At 51.6% G+C, this 22,228-nt stretch overlaps 2 protein-coding genes and 1 long non-coding RNA gene across 6 annotated transcripts; 2 read left to right on the top strand and 1 right to left on the bottom strand.

The window, feature by feature from the left end:
* The first annotated feature begins 18 nt into the window (after positions 1-18).
* LOC109445898 (uncharacterized) lies at positions 19-3,391 on the top strand. Of its 2 annotated transcripts, XR_012495967.1 has the most exons (4): positions 142-306; positions 447-1,125; positions 1,468-1,721; positions 2,763-3,391. It is a non-coding gene; the product is annotated as an uncharacterized LOC109445898 (long non-coding RNA). The 2 variants fall into 2 exon arrangements; XR_002137102.2 differs by lacking the exon at positions 2,763-3,391 and having other exon boundaries at positions 19-306; positions 1,468-2,628.
* Positions 3,387-13,052, bottom strand: COQ4 (coenzyme Q4). The gene is made up of 7 exons (XM_019728715.2): positions 12,725-13,052; positions 12,518-12,649; positions 11,086-11,182; positions 10,447-10,549; positions 6,631-6,760; positions 6,020-6,113; positions 3,387-5,395 (listed from the first exon to the last, which is right to left on the bottom strand). The coding sequence occupies exons 1-7, from the start codon at positions 12,792-12,794 to the stop codon at positions 5,236-5,238; spliced, it is 786 nt and encodes a 261-aa protein (XP_019584274.1). The 5' UTR covers positions 12,795-13,052; the 3' UTR covers positions 3,387-5,235.
* TRUB2 (TruB pseudouridine synthase family member 2) lies at positions 12,223-21,251 on the top strand. 3 transcript variants are annotated; one of them, XM_019728713.2, is made up of 9 exons: positions 12,226-12,294; positions 13,115-13,372; positions 13,750-13,881; positions 15,173-15,247; positions 16,324-16,385; positions 17,472-17,553; positions 19,253-19,325; positions 19,769-19,905; positions 20,663-21,251. In XM_019728713.2, exons 1-9 carry the CDS (start codon positions 12,288-12,290, stop codon positions 20,992-20,994), a joined length of 1,158 nt encoding a protein of 385 aa, XP_019584272.2. In that variant the 5' UTR covers positions 12,226-12,287; the 3' UTR covers positions 20,995-21,251. The 3 variants fall into 3 exon arrangements, with proteins under 3 accessions (XP_019584273.2, XP_019584272.2, XP_074187222.1); XM_074331121.1 differs by lacking the exons at positions 12,226-12,294; positions 13,115-13,372 and adding an exon at positions 13,489-13,553; XM_019728714.2 differs by lacking the exons at positions 16,324-16,385; positions 17,472-17,553 and having other exon boundaries at positions 12,223-12,294.
* Positions 21,252-22,228: the final 977 nt, after the last annotated feature.

Genomic DNA, 22,228 nt, shown 5'->3' with positions numbered 1-22,228 from the left:
AGCTCGCGCGACGGCCTCGGGCGAGGCCCCGCGCGGCACTCTGGGAGTTGTAGTTCGCGCCGCCCGGCCCCGCCCGGCCGCGGAGGCACGCCCAGGACCCGGAAGAGAGAGGTGGGCTCTGCTTGCGCCCCGAACCCCCAATCCCCAGGCGTCCGGACGTAGGGGAGAGCACCCCTACCCGCACCGTTGGCAGAGAATCCGGAGTCCGTGCTCAGACCCAGATAGATTTCGGCAAAGGCCCAGCGACACATCCTAGACGAGAGCTATTAGTGAAAGGGCGGTTTCATGCAGAGAAGTGAGCCAGGGGTAAGCTACATTAATTGTCTCTGTTGCTCAATGGAGAGCGCATTGGGCTTCTAGCTGAACCTGGGGTGGTCATTCAAAGGTTGTGGTGTTCGAGTTTCACCAAGTTTAATTTTGACAACTCCTCCCTCAATTCCATTTAGATATTTTATGGCTACAGTAACCTTTATAACGTTCAGAAGACTTGCAGACCTGAGCACCTGTCACCTCTGCTTCTGGGACAACAGTAAACTTGGCATCGCGATTACTATATAGGAATCCTTTCCCATCCTTGGTATCTTGTAAGCAACTTGGCACACCTGGTGGTACAAAGGGCACGGACCTGGAGACCTGCACGCAACTTTGGCCTCTGATGACTCTGGACTATGTAGCAAACCAACCTCTAAGTCAGTGACAATATTGTCATGCCACCTGCTGAGCTCGGGGCCATTGGCCAGCTTCCCAGCCTTGTGCCCCTCTGGGCCTCTGCAGACTTGGTTCCTTGGTTATCAAACATGTCGAGCATCCACAGTTGCCTCTAGTCTTTGAATAGATCGCTTGATCCCTTAATCCCTTAGTCCAGCAGAAGTCCTTACAAGGGTGTAGGGCCAGTTTTCAGGGTCTATTCATAGGGATTAAAAATGAAATTTTGGTCTGATAAGTATTTGGACCTATTTCTTCAAGAATATAGGGTGCGGGGCACCAGTTAGCTCAGTTGGTTAGAGAACGGTGCTCTTAACAAGATTTCTGGTTGGATCCCCCCATGGGCCACTGTGAGCTGCACCCTCCACTAGATTGAAACAACTACTTGACTTGGAGCTGATGGGTCGTGGAAAAACACAAGTAAATAAATAAATATGGTGCATACTTTTGGGGGACCTACATAAATTAAAGCACCACCTCCCTCTTGGGTGTTACATTCAGGAGGCAGTGTGGTGCCGTGGTTACGGACATGGGCATCCAACAGACTTGGGTCAACTTCTCAGTTGAAAGTTCAGTCTCCATTTCTTCTTATATATAAAAATGAGAACATACTAAGAGTGCTTACCTCACAGGGTTTGTGTGGAGAGTTGGGGAGCATTTGAATTAGCACTTGACACATTTGTTATTGTAGCTTATAGGCTCATTAACCAAAAAGCACCTACAAAATCTAGACATGAAAATTATCTCTGATTGTATCCACAGGGCTTAACAAATAACAGAAGCTCCTGAATGAATGATGGAGAGTGAATTGAAGGCTCTGAACTCACCTGCACCAGGATCCAGGGGTATAAATATAATTATTTCCACACTGACTGCTGAGGTCACATGCAAAGAGCACAAGTGAGAATTTGGAGGAGGGCAGTGGTGACCAGACCTCCTGCTCTCCTTCACCCAAGCTGGTCGCTTTAGTGAAGCCAAAGCAGTAACCCCACCAGACGCTGGGCCAGGCCTGAAAGGTAGGTGCAAGAGGACATAGAGGGAACAAGACAGCCTGCCTTCAAGTTGCTGATAGTCTAGCTGGACACACCGAGAGGGCAGGTGGAGATCAAGTCACTAGATTTTCCCTCACCAAGGACTCATTGTACGTCTGTCAACACCCTCCACACATTTTTGTGATGTCTCTTTAGTTTGCAATCGGACATGTCTGGGTTGCACTCAGTCCCGACTGCGAGACATTGGGCAAACCACCTGTCCCCATGGAGCCTCAGTGTCTCCATTTGCAGAATGGGAATACAGTGATCATGGTCCCTGCCTCCTGGGCCTGGTAGGGATTCCATGAGATGATGCTTGTCAAGCTCTCGGCATGGGGTGGCGCATGGCAGGCCCTCAGCTGCCATAGCTGCTCAACTCCAAGGAGGGGATGCAGCTGTCTTGATCATTGTGGAACCCCGAGCATTCAACAAACATTTAGAAGATATTTGTGAAATGATTGAAGACTAGTGGGCTTGTGCATCAGGATACATGTGGTGGAAGTGATTGGAAGAGCCTTTGTGGCTGTGTTTATCCTGATGCAGTGAACAGCCATGGAGGGTTCTTAGGAAGGGCAGGAGCTGGGTGCTGTCATTTGTGGGACAAGCTGAACTTAGGCTGACCTCACAGTGGGCTCCTTTCCAGGGACATGACCCCCATCTGCCCTGCATTAGAGAACTAACATCAGCACTTAAATCTTCAAACTTATCAGAGGCTGACATTTGGACTCACTTGATTTAAGCCTTCCCAGAGGACTGAGTGGTTTGGCCCCTGGCACACAGTAGGTACTTACCCCATAGATATCAGTTGCATTTGGCATTTAGTGACCTCTGAGCTGTGTAAGTCCTCCCACTCTGGGTGTGCCCAAAATAAATACTTCTGGCTTATTGTGTACATGGTGACTTCAGAGGCCTCCAAGGGCCTTCCTGGCAAATGACAGCTTCCATTTCCTAAGTGCTATGTGCTAAAACATTACACACACACAAGGCCCTGTTGTGAGATCTGCATGCACTCTCCCTATCTTACAGATGAGAAAACAGAGGCTCACAGGGATGATGTGACTGCAAGTTTGCATTGCTGGTCGGTGGCAGGTCACGTCTACTTTTAGAGCCTGTGCCTCCAACCACTGCTCTGGGGTCAGCTACATATGGCTTTTATCAGGCAGAGGGAAAGGGAGCATCCCCGCATCGCCTTGGCTACTGGGAGAGGACCTGCCTGTCCCAGGATAGGCTCCCTCCATCACACCCCAGCTGTGACCCCACGACATTCCCCAAATCTGAGACCCGGGGTCTGCACCCTGAAGTGAGGTTGTTGTAAGGACTGAGTATCTTGCCCGAGGGGTGATCAGCACGAGGCCGGGCATCCAATCCTTCAGGGACGAAGCAGCAAGCCCCGCTGTGTGCCAAGCACTGTTCCCAGCAGTGAGGGAAAGAACAAGGTCCCTGTCCTGGAGCAGACACGGAACTCAGAAATAAATGAACAAGTAAGATTAATTTCAGAGGGCTAAGCACTCTGGACAATGCGGTGATGTGATAGAGGGGAAGGGACTGCTTCGGGGGGGGGTGGATGGGGAAGGCCTCTCCAAGGTGACATTTGAACACATGTGAATGACAAGGAGCGGACTATGTAATGACCTAGACAAAAAGACAGGAAAAAGGCCAACGTGGTTTATTGAGATGAAGATCGGAAGTTTCTAGGCAGAAGTCAACAGGGCCTCACAGGCTATGGCAAGAACCCAGTAAGTGGTAGCTATCGCCAGTGTAATTTTTCTCCAATTGTGAGCTGGTGCAGAAGTGCCACCCTCTGATCTGGATTAGCTGGGAGGACTCCCACTCCCAGCTAATCTTGATGCCAGCACCCCTCTCTTGAGTGCTGGAAGGCCCAGGGTTATGCAGGCAGAAAGTGGCCGGAGCAGGTGAGCTACCCAGCTGGGCAGAGGCCAGTTGAGTCTGACCTTTCTCCTCTGACCTTGGCACCATTGACTTTTACTGACCGGGAGATGGAGGTACCTAGGGGCCCTGGGAAGCCATGGAAACAGCTGGCAGTTCTGGAAAGGTAGCCTATACTGCAACGACTGATGAGCTATGAGGAGCTCCCCCCAACCCCGTCCTCTTTCTGCAGAAATGCAAAGAGCTCAGGACAAGCCTTCCCTCTTAAAAAGGCCACGGTTCCAAGGTTGGCCTCCAGCCTCCCATGCCCTCCCTGTACCACGGGGAGCCCTGGACGGGGATGCGGTAGGCGTAAGGAAGTGATAAGCAGGTCTTCAGACCACCAATGCTGGTTTGAGCCCCATTAGTGAAATACAACAGTACCACCTTCCTCGAGTTGTTGGAGGTGTCAATGCCATAATGCCTCCAAGTGCCTGGCACAGCCTGGCACATAGTACAGCTATAAACACATGGTAACTATTATGATCCATAGGAAAACTGAGGTACAGGAAAAGCAATCAAGAGGCCTGTGGCCTGTGTTCTAGTTACTCCAGGCAATTCCTTGCCCATCTCTGGCCCTTAGTTGCCCTATCCACGCAATGGGGAACTGCTGTTCTGAGAGTAGATCTGATTCTAAATCGAAAGATAGTGCCATCTACTCTTCACCAATACCTTTCTCCCTGCCTTTCCCCACTCCTTGGCTCTGACCCAAGGAAAATGCCTGGTCGCCACTCCAAAACGAAGCTGGTCTCACAGCTGCCTCCTCCGCCTGCAAACACAACACAATTGCTTCTGCCCCTTGGGTCCTTTCTCTGAAGCCCTTCTACTAAGCGTCACCTCATGAAACCCCCACAGGAACCAGAGGAAGTGGGCGCTATTTTCATTTCCCTTGTATTGATGAAATGGGCTGAGAGGAAAATGGACTTGCCCGGAGTCCCTCTGCCAGAAAACTGGAGGAGTTGGGAGCTTGAATCCCGATCTGCCCGATTTCAGACCAGAGGAATGGGGCAAGCAGCTGAAGCACAGGCTGGAGGGGACGTCTGCCCCCGGGGCTCAAAGGCCCCAGGCTGCCAGTGTCAGCCTGCCTGAGCAAAGGCAGGGGTAGCACGCACGTGACCTGATGGGAGCCTTTATCCAGACAGCAGAGACTCCCCTCCCCCTCTGCCTCCCTCTTCTCCAACCTTTGGAATTGGGTCTAGTCCTCACTCCTGGGAGGACACCCAGCCTGGCACCCAGAAAGCCCTGGCTGGCAGGGAGGGGTCCAGAACAGAGGTTGTGGACCTGAGACGTGCCAGTCCGAGCCTAGATGACTGATATCTGTTCATGGGCAGCTCCAGGCTCCCCTGGGAACCCCACTGCCTGTTCCCTCCTGGATTGGCCCTCAAAGCCATTCAGCAGTGGTTATGACAAATTCTGATAAATGATGTCCAAGGGTCAGTGTTCAAAGAAAAGGAACAAACGTAGTGGCAAAGGAGACCTCTCCCCCCAGGGGAGGCGGTTGAGGTGGGGGGGAGGGGAGCTAGGCCGGGCCCTCCTGGCTCAGCAGCTCAGGGCCTAGGCCAGGCTCAAGACATTAATGGGGGGTGGGGGGGTCTGTGATGCCCAACTCCTCCCGCAGAGACGTCAAGGGCTGCTCCCAGCGCTGCTCGTAGTACAGGTTCAGGACACAGGGGGCCCTGCGCCCGTTCTGAACTGCCCATGGGATCAGCTCCGAGACCAGCACTTGCAGGTTCCTGTGGGGCAGCAGAGGAAAAAGGAAACGTAAGGTCCCAAGGTCCCTATGTGCCCAGCAGTCAAGGTGCATTTTCTTTTTTTTTAAAATTAAGTTTATTGGGGTGACAATGGTTAGTAAAATCACGTAGGTTCCAAATGTACAATTCTAAAATACCTCATCTATATATTACATCAATGTGCATTTTCTCAGTTAATGTTCACACAGATCCAAGAAGAAAAAGGTAGTTATTATTGCCACTTTTCGGATGAGGAAACAAGCTCACCGAGGTTAAAATCCTGTGCCCAAAGCCACGCATCTTGAACGTGCCAAAGCCCAGGTTTAAATCGGAGGCTATACCTAACTCCAGAAACTAACACTAGATTGCCCCCCAGCCCTGAACACATCAGTCTGTCCTGGCACTGAAGCCGGCCCAAGAGACCCTCGGCTCCCATGAATTATCCAGGCTTCATTCATGGCCCTGGAGACCCCACGCCAGGCCAGTTTCCCCTCTCCACCCCATTCTTTCCACCCAGGCCTCCTGGAAGACCACCGGGGCCGCTCAGAGAGGCTGCATCCTCTTCGATTTCCTGGAGCCCTGGTCCCTCTGAGCTCTCCCCGGACCCCCGGCCACTTGAGAACTTACTGGGCACTGAGTCGGATTGGTCCAAGCAGTGCACCCAGGATGCACATGGGCAGGCCGGTCTGGACAGCCTCAAACCATTTCACCACGATCTCCCCTGGGGGCAGGGCGGGGATGAGATGGCAGGTGAGCAGGGGCCAGGAAGAGAAGCCAGTGGTGTCCATGAAGGGAAGTTAGTGCTACCAGGGGTCAGCCGCGTCTAGTCTGGTCTGTGCTGGGCCCTGGGGCACGTGGCTTGGAGGGAGGAGGGGGTCCAAGAAAGAGCCAAAGGAAATAAGGACTGGAAAGGAAGCTTGGGGTCAGAATGCAGAGGACTCCATAGCTACGCTGGTTCCTCTAGGCCTTGGGGAGCTGCTGAGGGTGTCAGAAGAGGGAGCCCTGATGCTTAGATGCTGCTCTATCAGTGTAGGAGCCATAAGAGGCAGTGGAGCCCGAGGAGACGGCACCAAGATGTTTGGGGAAAGCAGAAAATGAGGCACCGAGCCAGCCAATTGGTGGGTGGCAGAGACAGGTGCGCCCTGCCCTGGCCCTGCAGACAGAGCTGGGTGGACAGGCTGGCCGGCAGGCCCCGCCCACCCCTGCCCACTCCCGAGGCGGCTGAAGGCGGCACTCACCCAGCATGTTGGTCGGCATCCCCAGCAGGGTGTGTAGCATGTCATGTACCTCCCGGTACCGCTGGATCACGTACGCCAGCTCCTCATCGTCTACGAACCGGGTGGGCGCTCGCGTGTCTGGGGAGACCCTCTGACAAACGTGGGCCTCCCTGAGACCCTGTCCCCACGATTCCCAGGCCCAACTGCCAGCATGTCCTCAACTCTGTCAACCGCTCCTACCACTCATACCCCACCCCCAAAAAAACTCTCTGGGGACTCGGCTTCTGTCTGTACCTGCCGACAGGGGAGTCCCAGGCAAGGGAATGCGGTGGGATTGGCACCCCCTCAGCCTAACCCGACTCACACGCAATGTATGTAACCTGTTGAAATCTATGGCAAAGCAGCCCCAGGGGGAGGGGAAAGCAGGAGTGTCTCACTGATAGAGAGTTTCAGTTTTACAAGATGAAAAAGCTCTAGAGATGGTTTCACAACAATGTGAATATACTTAATTCCACTGAGCTGTCCACTTAAAAATAGTTAAGATGGGAAATCTTACGTTTTGTTTGTTTGTTTTTACCACAATCCGAAGTTAAAAAGAAGAAAGATCCTCAACATGAGCTGCAGCCTAGGTCACTCTAGGTGACCACCACCCTCATCGTCACCTTGACAATTCCTGCTCATCCTATGACCGGGCTTAAGTGTCCCCTCCAAGGGGAGCTCACTCCTGTCCACATTATGGTCTCTTGCAGTCTCCTGTACCTTTCTCTGACACTCAACACGATTGTATCGTGATGTTTAGTGCAGGCGATGGCTAATGTCCAGCACAGCACCATTCACCACGTGCGGCCCTTGAGCCTTGAAATGAGGCAAGTTCCACTTGAGATGTGCTGTCCGTGAAAAATACATACTGGATTCAACATACATACTATGAGGACAATAATGTGAAATCTCAATATTTTCAAAATGTTCACTACATATTGAAATCATATTTTAGACATATTGAGCTAAACAAAATGTTATTAAAGTGAATTCTACCTGTTTCTTTTTGCTTTATTCAAGTAGTGTGTAGCAGACTTTAAATGTCCTATGTGGCTTCCGTTCTATTTCTATGAACAGTGCTGCAGCTGCCTGTCAGCCACACAGGACAGGGCCAGCTCTGTGGTGCTCACTGTTTTTTCTTCAGGGCCTGGATGAAGAAACATCTCTTGCATCCGCAATTAACAGGCCAGCCCCGGGCACTTTTCTGACCCCAGGCACGGATGTCAACGTCCTCCTTTTCCCCACCCACTGCCTCTCTGAATCCTCATTTGCACCCAGAGAGTGGGAATAGCCTGGTCTTCCTGTCTAGAGGTCGAGAAGTTTGTCTTCATTGCTTTGGGGTTGCTGGCTCGGTGCTGTGGTCGGTGCTATGGTCTGTGTCCAGGCCTCACTGGGTCCTGCGTCCTACTTTGTTCTGCACAGTTCTATTTCCTGTGTGAAGCTGAAGGTGATCATACTGACAGCAGTGACATTTACTGAATCCCTACTATGTGCCTGCACTGTATAGCTTTTAGTTACATTACTTCATCCTCATGACGTTCTGGGGGTAGATACTGTTATGATATAGATAAGAAAAATGGGGCTCAGAGAAATCAAATCAATTGCCCAAGATCACGCAGCTAATCAAATGGCTGAGCCAGGACTGGAAACAAAGTCTATTGGATTCCATCACTAATAAGTCATATGAGTGCCCTGGAAGGTAAACATTAGGTCTCCTTTCCTCAGATAAGGAATCTGAACCTCGGAAAGGTCAAATGATTTCTCAGGGCCATAAAGCTGGAAAGAGAGGCAGGATTCTAACTCAGGCGGCTCTTAACTAGAGCCCATGCCTGTAATCTTGATGCCACAAGGATGATCGCACCCCCTACCGAGATCAGCCTCAGGGAGGGTGGCCCCACCTTGAACTTTGATCTAAATCTCTGCCTGGATAAAGGTGTTAGTTCACATTCTTTGGGCTACTGGTTTCCGTCCTCTAGAACTGTCACAATCTCTAGGGCTGTTACCACAACTAGGTCTGTGACTGGGCAAGCTGCCCAGGGAGGCCCTGGTAGTCCCATCCCCTCCACAGAAACAGGACAAAAGGCTCTGGGGGAACTTCAGAAAAAGCTTATCCCTCTCTGGGTGACACTGGGGGCAGGTCACCCTGGTGGGTTTCACACCGATGAAATAACTTGCATCCAGGTCAAATCTGAGGGAGAAGGTATAAAATGGGGCAGGGATAAGTGTCAGGAGAGTACGGGGAGCAGGGTTTTTTTTAGGGATAATAACCTTCAATGGTTCTCAACTGTCCACCAGGAGATATTTGCAATGTCTGGAGACATTTGTGGTCGTTAAAACTTAGGGGGTGGGGTGCCACTGGCATCAGTGGGCAGAGGCCAGAGATGCTGCTAAGCACCCTACAATGCACAGGACAGTCCCCACAACAAAGAACTATCCAGTTCAAAAAAGTCAACAGTGCCAGGGGTGAGAAACCCAGTTCTAAAGCCACCTCCACTCACTCCTTCACTTTCTCCCGCCTGGCTGGCTTCTGCGGCTTGGCTGGAGAGCCACTCACGGAGGTCCTTTGTTGGGATATGTTCGTGTTGGCAGGTACATGGGTGGGTGGGGAGAGTAACAGGAAAGGTACCTACCTGTATCCTAAGGTCCTTTTATAAACCAGGTCATATGACTCTCCTGCTTGAAACCCTCAATGGCTTCCTATTGCTCCTATTACAAAATCCAGACTCCTTCTCACGGTCAGCAGGGCCTGGCTCGGCTGATCCCAACCACTGGCTGCCTCTCCCCACTCACTTTATGGCCACATGGGTCAGTTCTCCTTCCCTTAAACACACAAAACCTTGCGTGTGCCAGTCCCTCTGCTCGGAATGTTCCTCCCCTGCCTCCTCAGGGCTGGCTCCTCCTCCTCTTCTCAGTCTCCTCCGAGGGGCCTCCGTGACCGCCTGTCTGAAGTGGCCACCCTGGTCCTCTAGCACGGTGACTGCTGTTCTCACAGCGCCATCTTCTAGACTAGAAGCTCACAGACAGGCTCTTTGCTGGTTCTGTTCACTGTATCCCCATCACCGAGAACAGTGCCTGGTATGTTCTAAGTACTCAAATATTTTTGTATGAATTTTCATATGAAAATTTCTTTCTTTTACTGCTTGATTTACCTCCCCAGTCAGCATATTAGCTTCATGAGGGCAGGGACTTAGTGTAGTTCACTGCTGTGTCCCCAGAACCTGGAACAATGGATGGCACATGGCAGATGCTGAACAAGTGAATGAATTCCTCAGTAGTTGGGCCGCTCCCCTCCCCCGGTCCCTGTCCCCGCCCTGCCTGGGGTGCAGAGTGCCATAACTTGTTACACCCCAGGGAAAGCAGTGTCTCTGGAACAGGGGGACACAGTGAAGCAGTTAACAGCATGACCTGAGTTTGAATACTGGTGCCATTAATACTGGCTGTGTGAAGTCAGCAAGTTGCTTAACTCCTCTGAGTCTCAGTTTCCTCATCTATTAAAGGGGGATAATAATGAAACATACTTGACAGGGTTATTGGGAGGATTCGGTGAGATCACGTCTGAGCCTGGCATCTGGCATGCAGCAAGAGATTCATACATGTTGGCAAGTATTATCCCTTAGAGCGATGCTATTGGCCCGTTTACCTGTCCCACAAAAAATGATAAAGCCTTGGCACAAGAGACAGAAAAGCACTCCTGCCCTTGGTGGCAGCTCAGGGCTCTTCTTTCCTGGGGCCATCACTCCCATGCCACTTATTTCACCTTCCTAGTGACTGCCAAATGCACAGAAGCTGGAAACTCACATTCACATCCAGGAAACGGAGGTACTCGCGGCCGAGGGAGCCCTCAGGTAGGCTCTGGAGCTGGCCCAGGTCAAGGGTGGACAGGGAGATCCGGGGACGCTCCCTGCAGGGCAGAAAGCAGGACTTAGGTATTGGGAGGGCGCCAGCAAAGGCAGGTGAAAGGTTCAGCTAGAGCAAGGGTGTGTGAGGTGAAGGGTCAGAGCAGCAATGGGGCCACAAGTCCTGATGGAACACGTTCTAGATGACAGGGATGGAGGAGACCACCCCAAGCTATGGTTGTGGTTCCTGCCTGCAGGGATACAATCTAGGCAGCCAGGCCTCCGATGTGATCGGGGTACTCAGAAACGGCACTGCAGGGGTGGGTGGGGGATACAGCTAGCATGTGTTATGGGAGCTTAGAGAATGTACCAAGTCCTGTGGCTGGAACTGAGCTGAAGCCACCACACGACACTACGCAGGCGTCACCGTAGCGTCTAAGTGAGTGGCACCCCTGGAGTTGGGCAGTGCCCAGACTGTGCAGCCATCCATAGCCCGGATATCAAGAAGAGCTCCCAAGTGCAACAGTGTGACTCGAGAGAGAGAGAGAGCAGGATCCCCACAGAATGCCCCCCCAACCCTCCAGGCAGAGCTGAGACCTACTGCAGGATCTTGGCACCCTCTGGATCCTTCTTCATCTGGTCCCTGAGGACCTTCAGGGCACGGTGTCCTGTGGTCTCCCCTAGAACTGCAACCATGTCTGAAAGGAAAGAAATGGGGACAAATGGAAGATAGGATCTTAGGTAAGTGACTTGACCTAGTCTGAGTCTTAATTTCCTAAATGATAACACACAGGTAAGATGTACCTCTTAGTTATGAAAGATTCATGTTAAATGCTTAGCAAGTCATTCAGCACAGTTAGGGCTCTGTGTATCTATAGTTATTAGTATTAATGTTATCAATCTACTGGGGTGAGGTGGCTCTGATTAGCACAGTGCTTTAAGCAGGTTATGAAGCACTTTCACGTCTCTTATCACAACAGACTATCAAGGCTCCACTGACAGGTACAAGCGTTGGCATCAGTGTTGAGTTCAGGCCCAGGTGCAGCCACTGTCGAGGTGATCTTGTACAAATTGATTCACATTTCCAAGCTTTAGTGTCCTAGTTTGTGAAGTGCTGATAACACCTTTCTTACAGCGTTAACGTGAGAAATCAAACACATATCTACCAGGAGTGCCAAAAAATGTGTACAAGTGGACACTGGTCAACGTTGCTCAAGCAGTAGTTCACCGTAATCAGAAGTGTCTGGACGCTGATGGGAACCACTTTGAGCACCTCTTGTCATTGAAGAAGTCAAGCGTGACTTGTATTCATCTTTTGTTATCGGTATATATTATTACAATTTTAATACAGTTTTCCTTTCTTAAAATGTGTATACATTTTTTTTGGCACTTAGCGCAGCGAGCAGCCAGAATAAGTGCTCAGTGAGCAGTTAGTATTATCGTTTTTATTAGTAGGAGCAATAGTACATTCCAGACTTAAGGATCCTGGGAGGGACGAGAAAGGCACCGTAGAATCCTAGGATGTTCCAGTCATACATCCAGCAAACATTTATTGGACATGTATTACGTGCTAGGCATTACCCAAAAGGCTGCCGATACACTGGAACAGGGCAGTATGGTCCCTGACTTCTCAAAGGTTAAATTTCTAGTGGGATGTTATCATTCGCTGGGTGCTTATAAATCATCTCTTTAGTCCAGAGGTGCTCATTGTGGTTGGATGAGAGGATATCCTGGGAAGTAGTTTCAAAAGGCAGAAGCTCAGATTCCACGCCCCTTCCTCTCGCCCCTCTCCACGCCTGACAGATGCAGAGTAAGTGAGTTTAGGGTGAGACCCAGGCATCTGCATGTTTAGAAACGTTCCGGGTGATTATGAGGTGTAGTCAAGTTTGGGTACCCTGGCCTAGGCTATTCTGCAGTTATCCACAGGAAACGGAAGCTTGGCCAGGGGTCGGGACCTGCCCAGGCTTCCAATGCGAGGGAGCGCCCCGAACCTTCGCTGTCTCCACCGCAGCGCGGGGCGCGGGCGGCCTTACCGTGGCGATACGGGTTGTAGAGGGCCATTCCGGCAGAGCCCACCGCCAACAGCGCCTTCTGCAGCGGGGAGGTGGGGATGTGTTCGGGGTAGAGCAGGCTGGTGCCATGGCTCGCGGCTCGGAGGGGGACATCTGCGAGCAAGAAAAAGGCCGTGGTCAAAGGTGGGGGGGGGGCCTCCAGGACTCGTTCCCGCCTCCGCCACTTGCCTGCAGCCGGCCCAGGGGAGCGTTGGAGGAGGCGGAGGGGGCCCAACGCCCGGAGCAGCTGCGTCGCCATGACAGCGCGCACGTCCGAGGTCCAAGGGAGAATGGGTGGGGCAAGGTCGAGGCTCCAAACTTCCCTGGCGACCGGGCGCCAGAAAGGGCAAAAGAACTCGATCCCCACTATTCTGAGTAGGGCCTTTTCAGGAGAAAAACTGTAGCTCGGACAGGAAAGGGCCCTATCGCTAAGTATGAGAAGGAAACCCAGACGACCTGTCTGCCACCTATTCTACCGATGTAAAACTCTCTCCGTTTCACCTCACCCCCAGAAAGGACTTCCAAGTAAGGCCCGCTAGCTTTGGGGTTCAGTGCTGGGATCTACTTCGTTTGCCGCAGCACCTTCCCCCCCGAGGATATTAAGAAGAGAACCGCTTCCGGCTGAGAAACATGGCGGCGCCCCTTGTAAGGACAGTGTTTGGGTGACGGACCGTACGGCACTTCCGTCCATCCGGCTTTACTGCTGGCCGCGACCGCCGGCCTCAGGCATGGGGTCCGCCGGCTTAGCGCGGTTGCATGGGCTCTTCGCGGCTTACAAACCCCCGGGGCTAAAATGGAAGCACCTGCGGGATATCGTGGAGCTGCAGCTTCTGAAGGGTGAGTGGCTCCAGCCTGACGATTCCGCTCGCTTTCTCCCGGGAGTCCATTTCCGTTTCTGGTCCTTACAGCAAAAAAAAAAAAAAAAAAAAAAGTCATGTGACTTAGTCGGCTGGGCAGAGCGCTTTCTTAATCATGTGTTCTAGACACTCTGTTATTCCTTACTCTCCCCTGTTTTCGGGTGGGTAAACAGAATTGTCCGTTGTTATAAGCAGTTAATGAGTAATAGAGTCAGGATTTGAACCCAGGTCTGTTTCTTAACTACGGCTATTCTGTTCCCTACACCGTGGGCTTCTACATCTCCGTACTTCCCTGCCCGTCCTCCTCCAGGCGTTCGAACACAAATGACAAGATGCTCATTATCTGTGTATGCTCAGGTCTCAATGCTGGGAAGCCTCCTGCCCCCGAACAACGTGTTCGCTTCCTGCTGGGGCCCATGGAAGGAAGGGAAGAAAAGGAACTGACCCTCACGGCCACCAGTGTGCCCACCCTCACGGACCATCTGCTGGGTAAGGCACATTCAGGCAGGGGCCTGGGCGTCCCTTCCCAGGAAATCTCTGCCCAGCGTCAGTTTCCCATTCAGCGCTCAGACTCCTGTCCCAGTTTGACCAGGAATTGGAAAATTTTCCAGATAGTAAACAATTTAGGTTTTGCAGGTTCAACTCTGCCATTGTAGTGCAAAGGCAGCTTAGGTGATGTGTAAGGCAAGGAGCCTAGCTGTGTGCCAATAAAACTTTATTTATGGACACTGTGTATGTCACAAACTATTATTCACTTGATTTTTTTGAACCACTGAGAAACGGAAAAGGAAATTAACTTGTGGACCATTATGCAAATAGGCTGTAGGATTTGGCTTGTGGACTGTAGTTAACTGACCCCTTTACTATCCTGGGACTCCAACTGGGAATTGAGACCCTCAGGTAGAAGTCCGGAGGACCAAGGGGGTTTGACGAGGATCTTCTAAACCTCCTACAACAGTGATATTCAGTGACTACAGTATAACAATAACTAGTAAGATGTATCGAGGATCTACATTGTACTATGTATTGTGTTAAGCTTATCCCAAATACCATCTCATTCAGTCTCCACCACAATCCTATGAAGTGAATCCTCTTCTCATTTCACAGGTGAGAAAACTGAGACTCAATGTTGACATTAAGTAACATGGCTTGGCTCTTAACCACCCCATACCCTCCCCCTAGATTCCTCTTGATTTACAGAGGTGTAAATGCTTCTGGTTCATTCCTGCATTTACTCCGTGTGTGTGTTGTGTGTGTGTTTACAGCTTTCTTGAGGTATAATCGATAGACAAAAAGACTGCAGATATTTTAATTTATGTATTTTGATGAGTCATTTATTCTTTCAGTAGCTATTTTCTGAGCAGCTGGTGAGTTCTGGGCTATGGGGGTAGGACGGTGAACAGCCAGACCCAGGCCCTGCCTTAAGGAGCTCACAGGCTCCATTTTCTTACCGAGAGAGTGGCCAGAATGCTCCTTCTGCAGGAGCTGGGTAGGAAACCCCACAATCTTGATTGCCAGTGTCATACCCAGTCCACTGAGAATGTCTCACTCAGGGAATGGTGATAGGCAGAGTAACAGGCTTCTTGGGTTGCCCTTTCTCCGGACCCAGGGAACTGCGGAAATGATTCTAGGCCCCAGATTCCATGGTGGGGAAGCCTGAGAGTCCAAGCTGATCCTGGTTTGGGCTCCATGAGGCCGCCTTGTAGGAATGATGCAGCCCAAAGGTCATCCTGGAGTCTGGATTCACTGATGAAAGGGACCTCATTTGTTTCTTTTCCAGTACGTGGACCAGCATTCACCAGCCTGAAGATTGGTGTGGGACACCGGCTAGATGCCCAAGCGTCTGGGGTGCTTGGTAGGTGATGTGGTGAGTCTGGGGGTGCAGTGATAGAGGATTGGGAAGCTCTTAGGAGCCCAGCCCACTTCCACCCTGACAGCCATTACCCACTACTGCTGTCCTCTGATTCCTGCCCCAAGTCTGATCAGCTGGTGGAAGAGGGGAGTTCACAATTGCCCACCTTTATCAAATGACCGCTGAATGTGACATGTGGCACGAAGCCCTTCATGCACGTGTATTCACCACAGCAGTCCTATTAGGTAGCTATTGTATGATTTTATGGACGAAGAAAGTGTGGCTTCAGCTTAGGTGACTCGTCCTGGGTCACATGGCTAGCTAGTGAATGCCCCTGGTTCAGAGGGGGAAACCGTCATCACTTGCGTGGAGTGGCCAAGCGTGTGACTCTGGCCACACTAACCAGGGTATGGATGTCACTGGAGCTAGACACACAAAGCCCTGAGTCATGAACCATCTGTGTCCCCAGGGTCAGGCAGTATCCACATCCTCCATATGCGCCAGTCACAGTCCCCTCGTCTCACTTCCTAGGGCACAGGCAGACGTGATGTCATGCCCCCCTCCCTGTTCTCCCTCTCCAGGAGTGAATAGAGGGTCATTCTCTCCTTCAGCCGGAGGAAGAAATAGAGGCGGGGAAAGGCAGGAAGTGGCCACAAGGCCCCTTTATAGGACCCTTCCTTTGTGCTGACCGCTTCCTGTGCATTGCCTCAGTCTTCACAACACTGCGAGAATCAGATAGTGTTTTTATCCCCATTTTACTGATGGGGAGCCTGAGGCCCAGGGAGGTTAAAGGACATGCTCAGGCCACTGCTGATGTGACTGGGCCAGTGGTCTCTTACTTTTGAGTGTATCAGAAGCCCCTCCCTACCATGAGTCAGGGACAGTTGTGTGTGGGGCCTAGAAATCTGATTTACATATACCCAGAGGAGCTCACTTGCCCCCTGTAGAAGCCCTCCCTGGCCCCTTGCTGGCTTCAGCGGCATTAGAGGTGGGAGTGCTCTGTTGGCGGATCTGGGGTTGGGGTCTCAGAGAAACAGAAAAGGGGAGCCAAGTGTAAGATCAGGCTGGGTGCCTTTCAGTGCTCGGCGTGGGACGTGGACGCAGTCTCCTCACCGACATGTACAATGCTCACCTCACCAAGGTACGGGGGCTGGGCACGGACTGTCCTTTCCCTGGGTGTCACTGGCAGGATTCTGAAGCTGAGAGGATTCAAGGGGCAACACCCAAGCCATCAGCAAGCGTGTTTTGTGGTCGTGTTCTGTGGAAGACAGTGACAATCCGTGGTAACCACTGCTGGCTTGATTGCATGTTCCCTGCTCTGTGCTGAGCACTGTACGAAGATGCCTCACAACTTCCCCGTGAAGTGGGATCTGTTCTGAACCCATTTTACAGAGGAGAAAACAGGTTCAGAGAGAGGATGTCGGTTGCTCGGCGTCACGCGGCCCGAAAGGGCCAGAGCTGGTGTTTGAACCTGGACCTGTCCGACACTAGAACCTTAACATGACACCACTCCATTCTCTCCCCAAGACTGAGAAGTGGGTGTCACTGGCCAGGCATCAGGGAGCTTGCGTCCAGGCTGGGGCCATGGAGTCTGGCACTACCAGTGTATGCAGAGCTGTCACGTTAGAGGGCGTGAATTTTTAATGGTTAATAGCGCAAACGGGGGAGCCAAATGGCTTTGGTTCAAAACCAGCTTCTACCGTTCTACCAGCTATGGTCCTTGGGTGGATTACTAAATATCTGTGTGCCTCCATTTCCTCATCTCTATAATGGGACTGGTAATAGTACCTCCTCTATAGGGTCACTTTGAAGATTAAATTAGTGACTACATATAATAGGCAGTGCAGTCACTACACATGGTAAATGCTCGATCAGTGTCCCTCTTGTCATTCTCTGTCATCATCGTCGTCATTACTCTGATTTGTGGCAGTTAGCTACATCAGTCATACGTAGAGGGTTGAGAGAAGCCGACAGGCTATGCTAGGAGGGGCCCAGCTTGATAAATTGTCAGGTTGGGCTGGAGTGAGTGGCGTGGAGGCATGGGGTGGTCACGGTCTAGTTGTCAGCACCCTTTGCAGGCTGCCAGTCCTCACTGCCATAGGAACGTCCAGGGCCCTTCCCCAGGGGACCTGAGGGACCCCACCCCCAGCCTCAGACTAGCACCTCCGTCAGCACTGAGGCTTAGAGCAGGGACACTGTCTGGACAGTCCCCTCCATGTCCTCGTAGGATTACACAGTACGCGGCCTCCTGGGCAAAGCCACAGACGACTTCTGTGAGGACGGGCGGCTGGTGGAGAAGACAACATACGGTGAGAGCCTGGGGGAGCCTGGGGTACATGGGAGGAGCCTCTGTGGCTGCCTCCTCGTTTGCTTTCCCCGATTCCTCACCCCCACAAGGGCCACGCGGGCTCCCTCTTAGTTACTCAGACGCACCAAACTTAGGGTGCTATTGGGGCCTTCGGACATGTCATTCTGTCTTCCAGGAGTGCGCTGTGCTCCCCTTTGCCTCCTCAACTGGCTTAAATGTCAGCTCCCCAGGAAAACTTATCTGGCCTCCAGGCTTAGACTGAATGGACTTCCAGAATAGTAATCAACTCATAATTAGTGATGATTTAATAGCCACCTCCCCACCAGACTGTCAGCCATGAGAGCAGGGACTGTAATTTCCATCCTGTGGTCACACATAGCTCAGGGCCTGGGATGTGGGAGGTGCTGTTACATTGGAGAAGGAGGACGGGAGGGAGGGAGGGATGGATGTTCAGATGGCCCATTCTTCACTTCTCGCTCTCCCTATGTGGTTTACTGCATAGGATCGATTGCATTTGCTTATTTGGTAGGTGTTTTTGAGCACCAACCTTGTTCCAGGCACTGGGGGTACCTATGGTAAATCAGATGGGGTCCCCAGTCTCAATGAACTCACAGTGTAGCAAGGAGAAGAGACACACACCTCTGCATCTTCTGGAGAAGATTAAAATTATGGCAAGATTAAAATCTTCTGGAGAAGATTAAAATTATGGCAAGGCAGCAGTATATATTTGTATGTGTAGGTGTGTGTCAGCATCCAAACACATCTAAAGACAACAACCAAGTGACACTTCTGGGAGGGAGGAAGCCATAATTTGGAGGCGGGGAGATGTTTGTTGGTGCCGACTGAATTTCTAAAAGAAGATTCACATATCAATTACACAATTAAAATGTAATGTAAAAACCAAATAAAATTAGATGGTGAGAAAGAGACCCAGGTGCAGAGTGGCAGGAGCCAGGAGGATGAAGCATCATGCCCCAGGAGGGGCTTCCTGGAGGAGGCAACATTTGAGCTGGGCTATAAATGAGAGGGGAGGAGGCAGTGGCAGGTGCATTCCAGGTAAGACAACAGCATGAATGAAGCCAGGAAGACGGGATGAGAGGCCCAGGCCCTTCCAAGCTGGCAAGCTTTCGGTCACCACACCTGCTCCCAGAACTCTGGCCTTTGGAGCCAGAAGTTGTTGCCTGCCCCAGCGGGGCTGCAGGATCAGCCTGCTGGCAGGGTTTGTGAGTGTCCCCAGGCTTTGCCACTGTCTGCCCCACGGTCACTCGGTGGGACCAGCGGGCAGAGCCACTCCTGCTTCTTGCCACCTGTCTCTGCATTTAGGCAGATGACACCCTATCTCCCAGGGTTCCTAGCGTGGAAAACCCCAGAGTGGGGCTCAGGAAGCCCAGATCAGAATACTAGGCAAGTCACATCTTTGAGCCTCATTTCCAGAAGAAGATGTACTTAACCTGGAGTCTGTGAGCCCCCTGAAAATGTCCTCAAAATGCTGAATTCATGTGTATTTTTCTGAGAAGAGAGGTCCGAGCTTTCAAAAGATTCTCAAAGGACTCTTAACCCCCATCCTGGGACCAGAGGATGCTCTGGAACCCCTTCCAGATTCCAAGGACAGGGCTGGTTTGAGGGAAGGGAGTTTGTCAGTTTGTTGTCGCCCACCCTCAGTGGGCACCTGTGTGCTAACCATCCCCTGGCTGTTCCAGACCACGTGACCAGAGAGAAGCTGGACCGAATCCTGGCCCTGATCCAAGGCTCCCATCAGAAGGCCCTGGTGTTGTAAGTGGGGCCCGACCCACACCTCCTGAGAGGGGCCCTCAAGGAAGTGCTGGGAGAGCAAGACATGCCCACGGGGCTCCTGTAGGCTCCGCCTGCCCTGGCGCAGAATCCATGAACCACTCATTTCTGCCACAGCATGTGGAAGTGTTCCTGTGTTTGGGTCTTGGGCCAGCCCTTGGGAAGCTGAGGGGAGCAAGAGACACCAGCCTCCCTCCCAGCGAGTATATGCTCTAGTGGAGAGGAAAGCCAGGGAGAGTGTGCAGAGGAGGGTAGACTGCATTTAGGGATTGGAAGGGAGACAGAAACGGCTGCTGCGAAGGCACGTGGAGGGGCAGGGGAGATGGAGAGGCATCTTTTAGGAGTGGGCAGGGCCAGGGGTAAGCAGTCAGCTCAGCTCCCCACCATACGCTAGCCCCCCGACTCTGCCCGCTCCTGATTCCCAGGTACTCCAACCTCGACCTGCAGACGCAGGAGGCATATGAGATGGCTGTGACAGGCTTGATCCGGCCCATGAACAAGTCTCCCATGCTGATCACCGGCATCCGATGCCTCCACTTTGCGCCTCCAGAGTTCCTCTTAGGTAAGTCGCCCCGGAAGCTGGTGCAGGGAGACGGGGCTCCGGTGTCTGGGGGTCACTGCAGAATGCCCTTGCAGAGGCCAGCACATCCCAGCCCTGATCTCGGCTGGCCATGGCAGCAGGGCCAACTTCCTCCCAAGTCCTGGGCTGGACTTGGCCGAGCACACAGCACTCAGGACAAATGCTGTCCTAGCTCCTGCTGAGTCATCCTTTGAAGCCAGCCCTTAACAAGCAGCTCGTCTGCAGAGCTGCCAGTGCTTCAAGTTGATGTGGGCCATCGACAGCACTCTCACCGCGCCAACTGCCCCCACCCGGCCCCCAACACACTCCTTTCTTTGTCGACCGTGTGAAACAGGGACTCCTTTTCTTGTGCATTGACCAAGACTCCCCATGCTAAGCCCCTTAAATCAATTATCCCTTAGACTCCTCACAACCACCCATTTTACAGATGAGCAAACCAAGTCTTAAAGCAGCGCTTTGACCAACCTGCCCACGCATTACCTGGGCATCTTCTTACAAGGCAGAGTCTGCCTCAGCAGGTGTGGGTGGGGCCTGAGATTCTGTAGGTCTAACCAGCTTTCAGGTAGCACCCACAGGGTGGCCCTTGGGCTCTACTTTGAATAGCAAAGCCCTGGAGAACGAAGGTGTCTTGCTAAGGTTATTACACAGCCAGGAGGTATCAAGGGGTGTGCATCTAGTTCAGTGGACACCAGAGACTATGCCCTTGACCACTGTATGTGTCCTGGTGTGTCCCTGGCAGAGGTGCAGTGCATGCATGAGACGCAGAAGCAGCTGCGAAGGCTGGTGCATGAAATCGGCCTGGAGCTAAAGACCACTGCTGTCTGCTCCCAAGTGCGGCGTACGCGTGATGGCTTCTTCACCCTGGACGATGCCCTCCTGAGGACCCAGTGGGACTTACACAGCATCCAGGATGCCATCCAGGCTGCAGCCCCCCGGGTGGCAGCAGAGCTGGAGAAGAGCCTGAGGCCATGGCTGGGTCCCGAGCAGCTCCCTGGTTCCGGCCAGCACCGGGACTCTGAGGGGCCAAGCTCTGCCTTGAAAGGCCAGGCAGGTGGGGCCGTGGGTGGATAAAGGTAAGAGTTGATCAGAGTTCATGAGCTGGAGCTGATAACTGAGCAAAGAGTGGGAGAAGCTTTTCTGCGTGTCACATAAAACGAGCTGTAAGAGAAAAGATCAACAGATTTGACCCAACGGAAAAGGAACAAACCTCTGTATGGAGGAAAAGACAATAAATGAATGACAGACTGATAAAAATATTTGCAATATATTTAATGAACTAATATCCATAATATATAAAGAGTTTTTATAAAATAAAAAGATGGCATGAATTGTGTGTGTATGTATATATATACATAATATATATGTGTATATATATATATGTGAAAAGAAATCCAAATGTCCAGTAAACCAGAAATTATGCTCAACCTCTCTAATAATGAAAGACATACAGATGAAAATAAGATGAGTTTTCCTTGACTTTCAAAAAAAGGAATAAAAAGATATTATAACATCCAGCATTGGTGATGATGTAGGTAAATGGACAATGTATACAGTTGCTAAGAATATACAACTAAGTAAGCTTTTGGTAGTATGTATCAAAATGTGAATACCGCCCTGTAACTCATCAGTTACAGTTTCAGGAATCTACTAGCATAGGTTACAGAAAGTTACAGGTACATGGATATTCATAGCTGACTATAGTAGTTATAAATGGGAAATGTGATTACCATCCATCAGTAAGGGAATGGTTAAATATATGTGGCAGATACAGGATTAAAAGGCTCTATTCTGATACCATCAAGAAAATTACCAAGAGGAAAAATTTTAGCCTTTTTTTCCCCAGCCGATTTTATTTCTCAAGGCTTTGCACGCCTTGGTCCCTTGTGTACTTTTTTTCCTGGCCTGGTTATACCCTCTAGGCATGTGGGTATTTCCCACTTGGAACACTCGGGCCAGAAGGAGCCAGTCAGCCTCTGACTAGGGCTCCGGTTTGGGCCCTGAGGGGAAGAAGCACTGCCTGTCTGTTGTCTCTGCTGCCAACCTGGGAGGGGAGGCCCTGCCACCATGGCTCACCTCACCCTACACTCCCAGGCAGCCCGCAGCTCAGAGCAGCGCTAAGAAGATGTGGCTCCGTGAGCCTCTGGCTTTGGGCCCTCGAAAGCTCAACTCCCCCACACCCACACCCACACCCACATTCACTCAGGACAACTGAGACCTGCCTCTTCACCTCACGGGCACATCTTTGGAATGTGGGGGGAAACCAGAATGAGTACCTGGAGAAAACCCATGCGGACATGGGGAGAAC

Source organism: Rhinolophus sinicus, linkage group LG04 (genome assembly GCF_036562045.2).
Source record: "Rhinolophus sinicus isolate RSC01 linkage group LG04, ASM3656204v1, whole genome shotgun sequence".
NCBI classification, from domain to species: Eukaryota; Metazoa; Chordata; class Mammalia; order Chiroptera; family Rhinolophidae; genus Rhinolophus; species Rhinolophus sinicus.
Note: the sequence above shows the minus strand (reverse complement) of the source record. Positions and strands in the feature narration are given on the sequence as shown.

Coding starts and splice junctions, on each gene's coding strand:
- TRUB2 (XM_019728713.2), top strand. Junction 19,326..19,768: donor CATCAGAAGGCCCTGGTGTT/GTAAGTGGGGCC, acceptor CCTGATTCCCAG/GTACTCCAACCTCGACCTGC. Junction 19,906..20,662: donor GCCTCCAGAGTTCCTCTTAG/GTAAGTCGCCCC, acceptor TGTCCCTGGCAG/AGGTGCAGTGCATGCATGAG.
- COQ4 (XM_019728715.2), bottom strand. CDS start 12,794: ATGGCGACGCAGCTGCTCCGGGCGTTGGGCCCCCTCCGCCTCCTCCAA. Junction 12,650..12,724: donor CTCCCCTGGGCCGGCTGCAG/GCAAGTGGCGGA, acceptor TCTTGCTCGCAG/ATGTCCCCCTCCGAGCCGCG. Junction 5,396..6,019: donor CCAATCCGACTCAGTGCCCA/GTAAGTTCTCAA, acceptor GCTGCCCCACAG/GAACCTGCAAGTGCTGGTCT.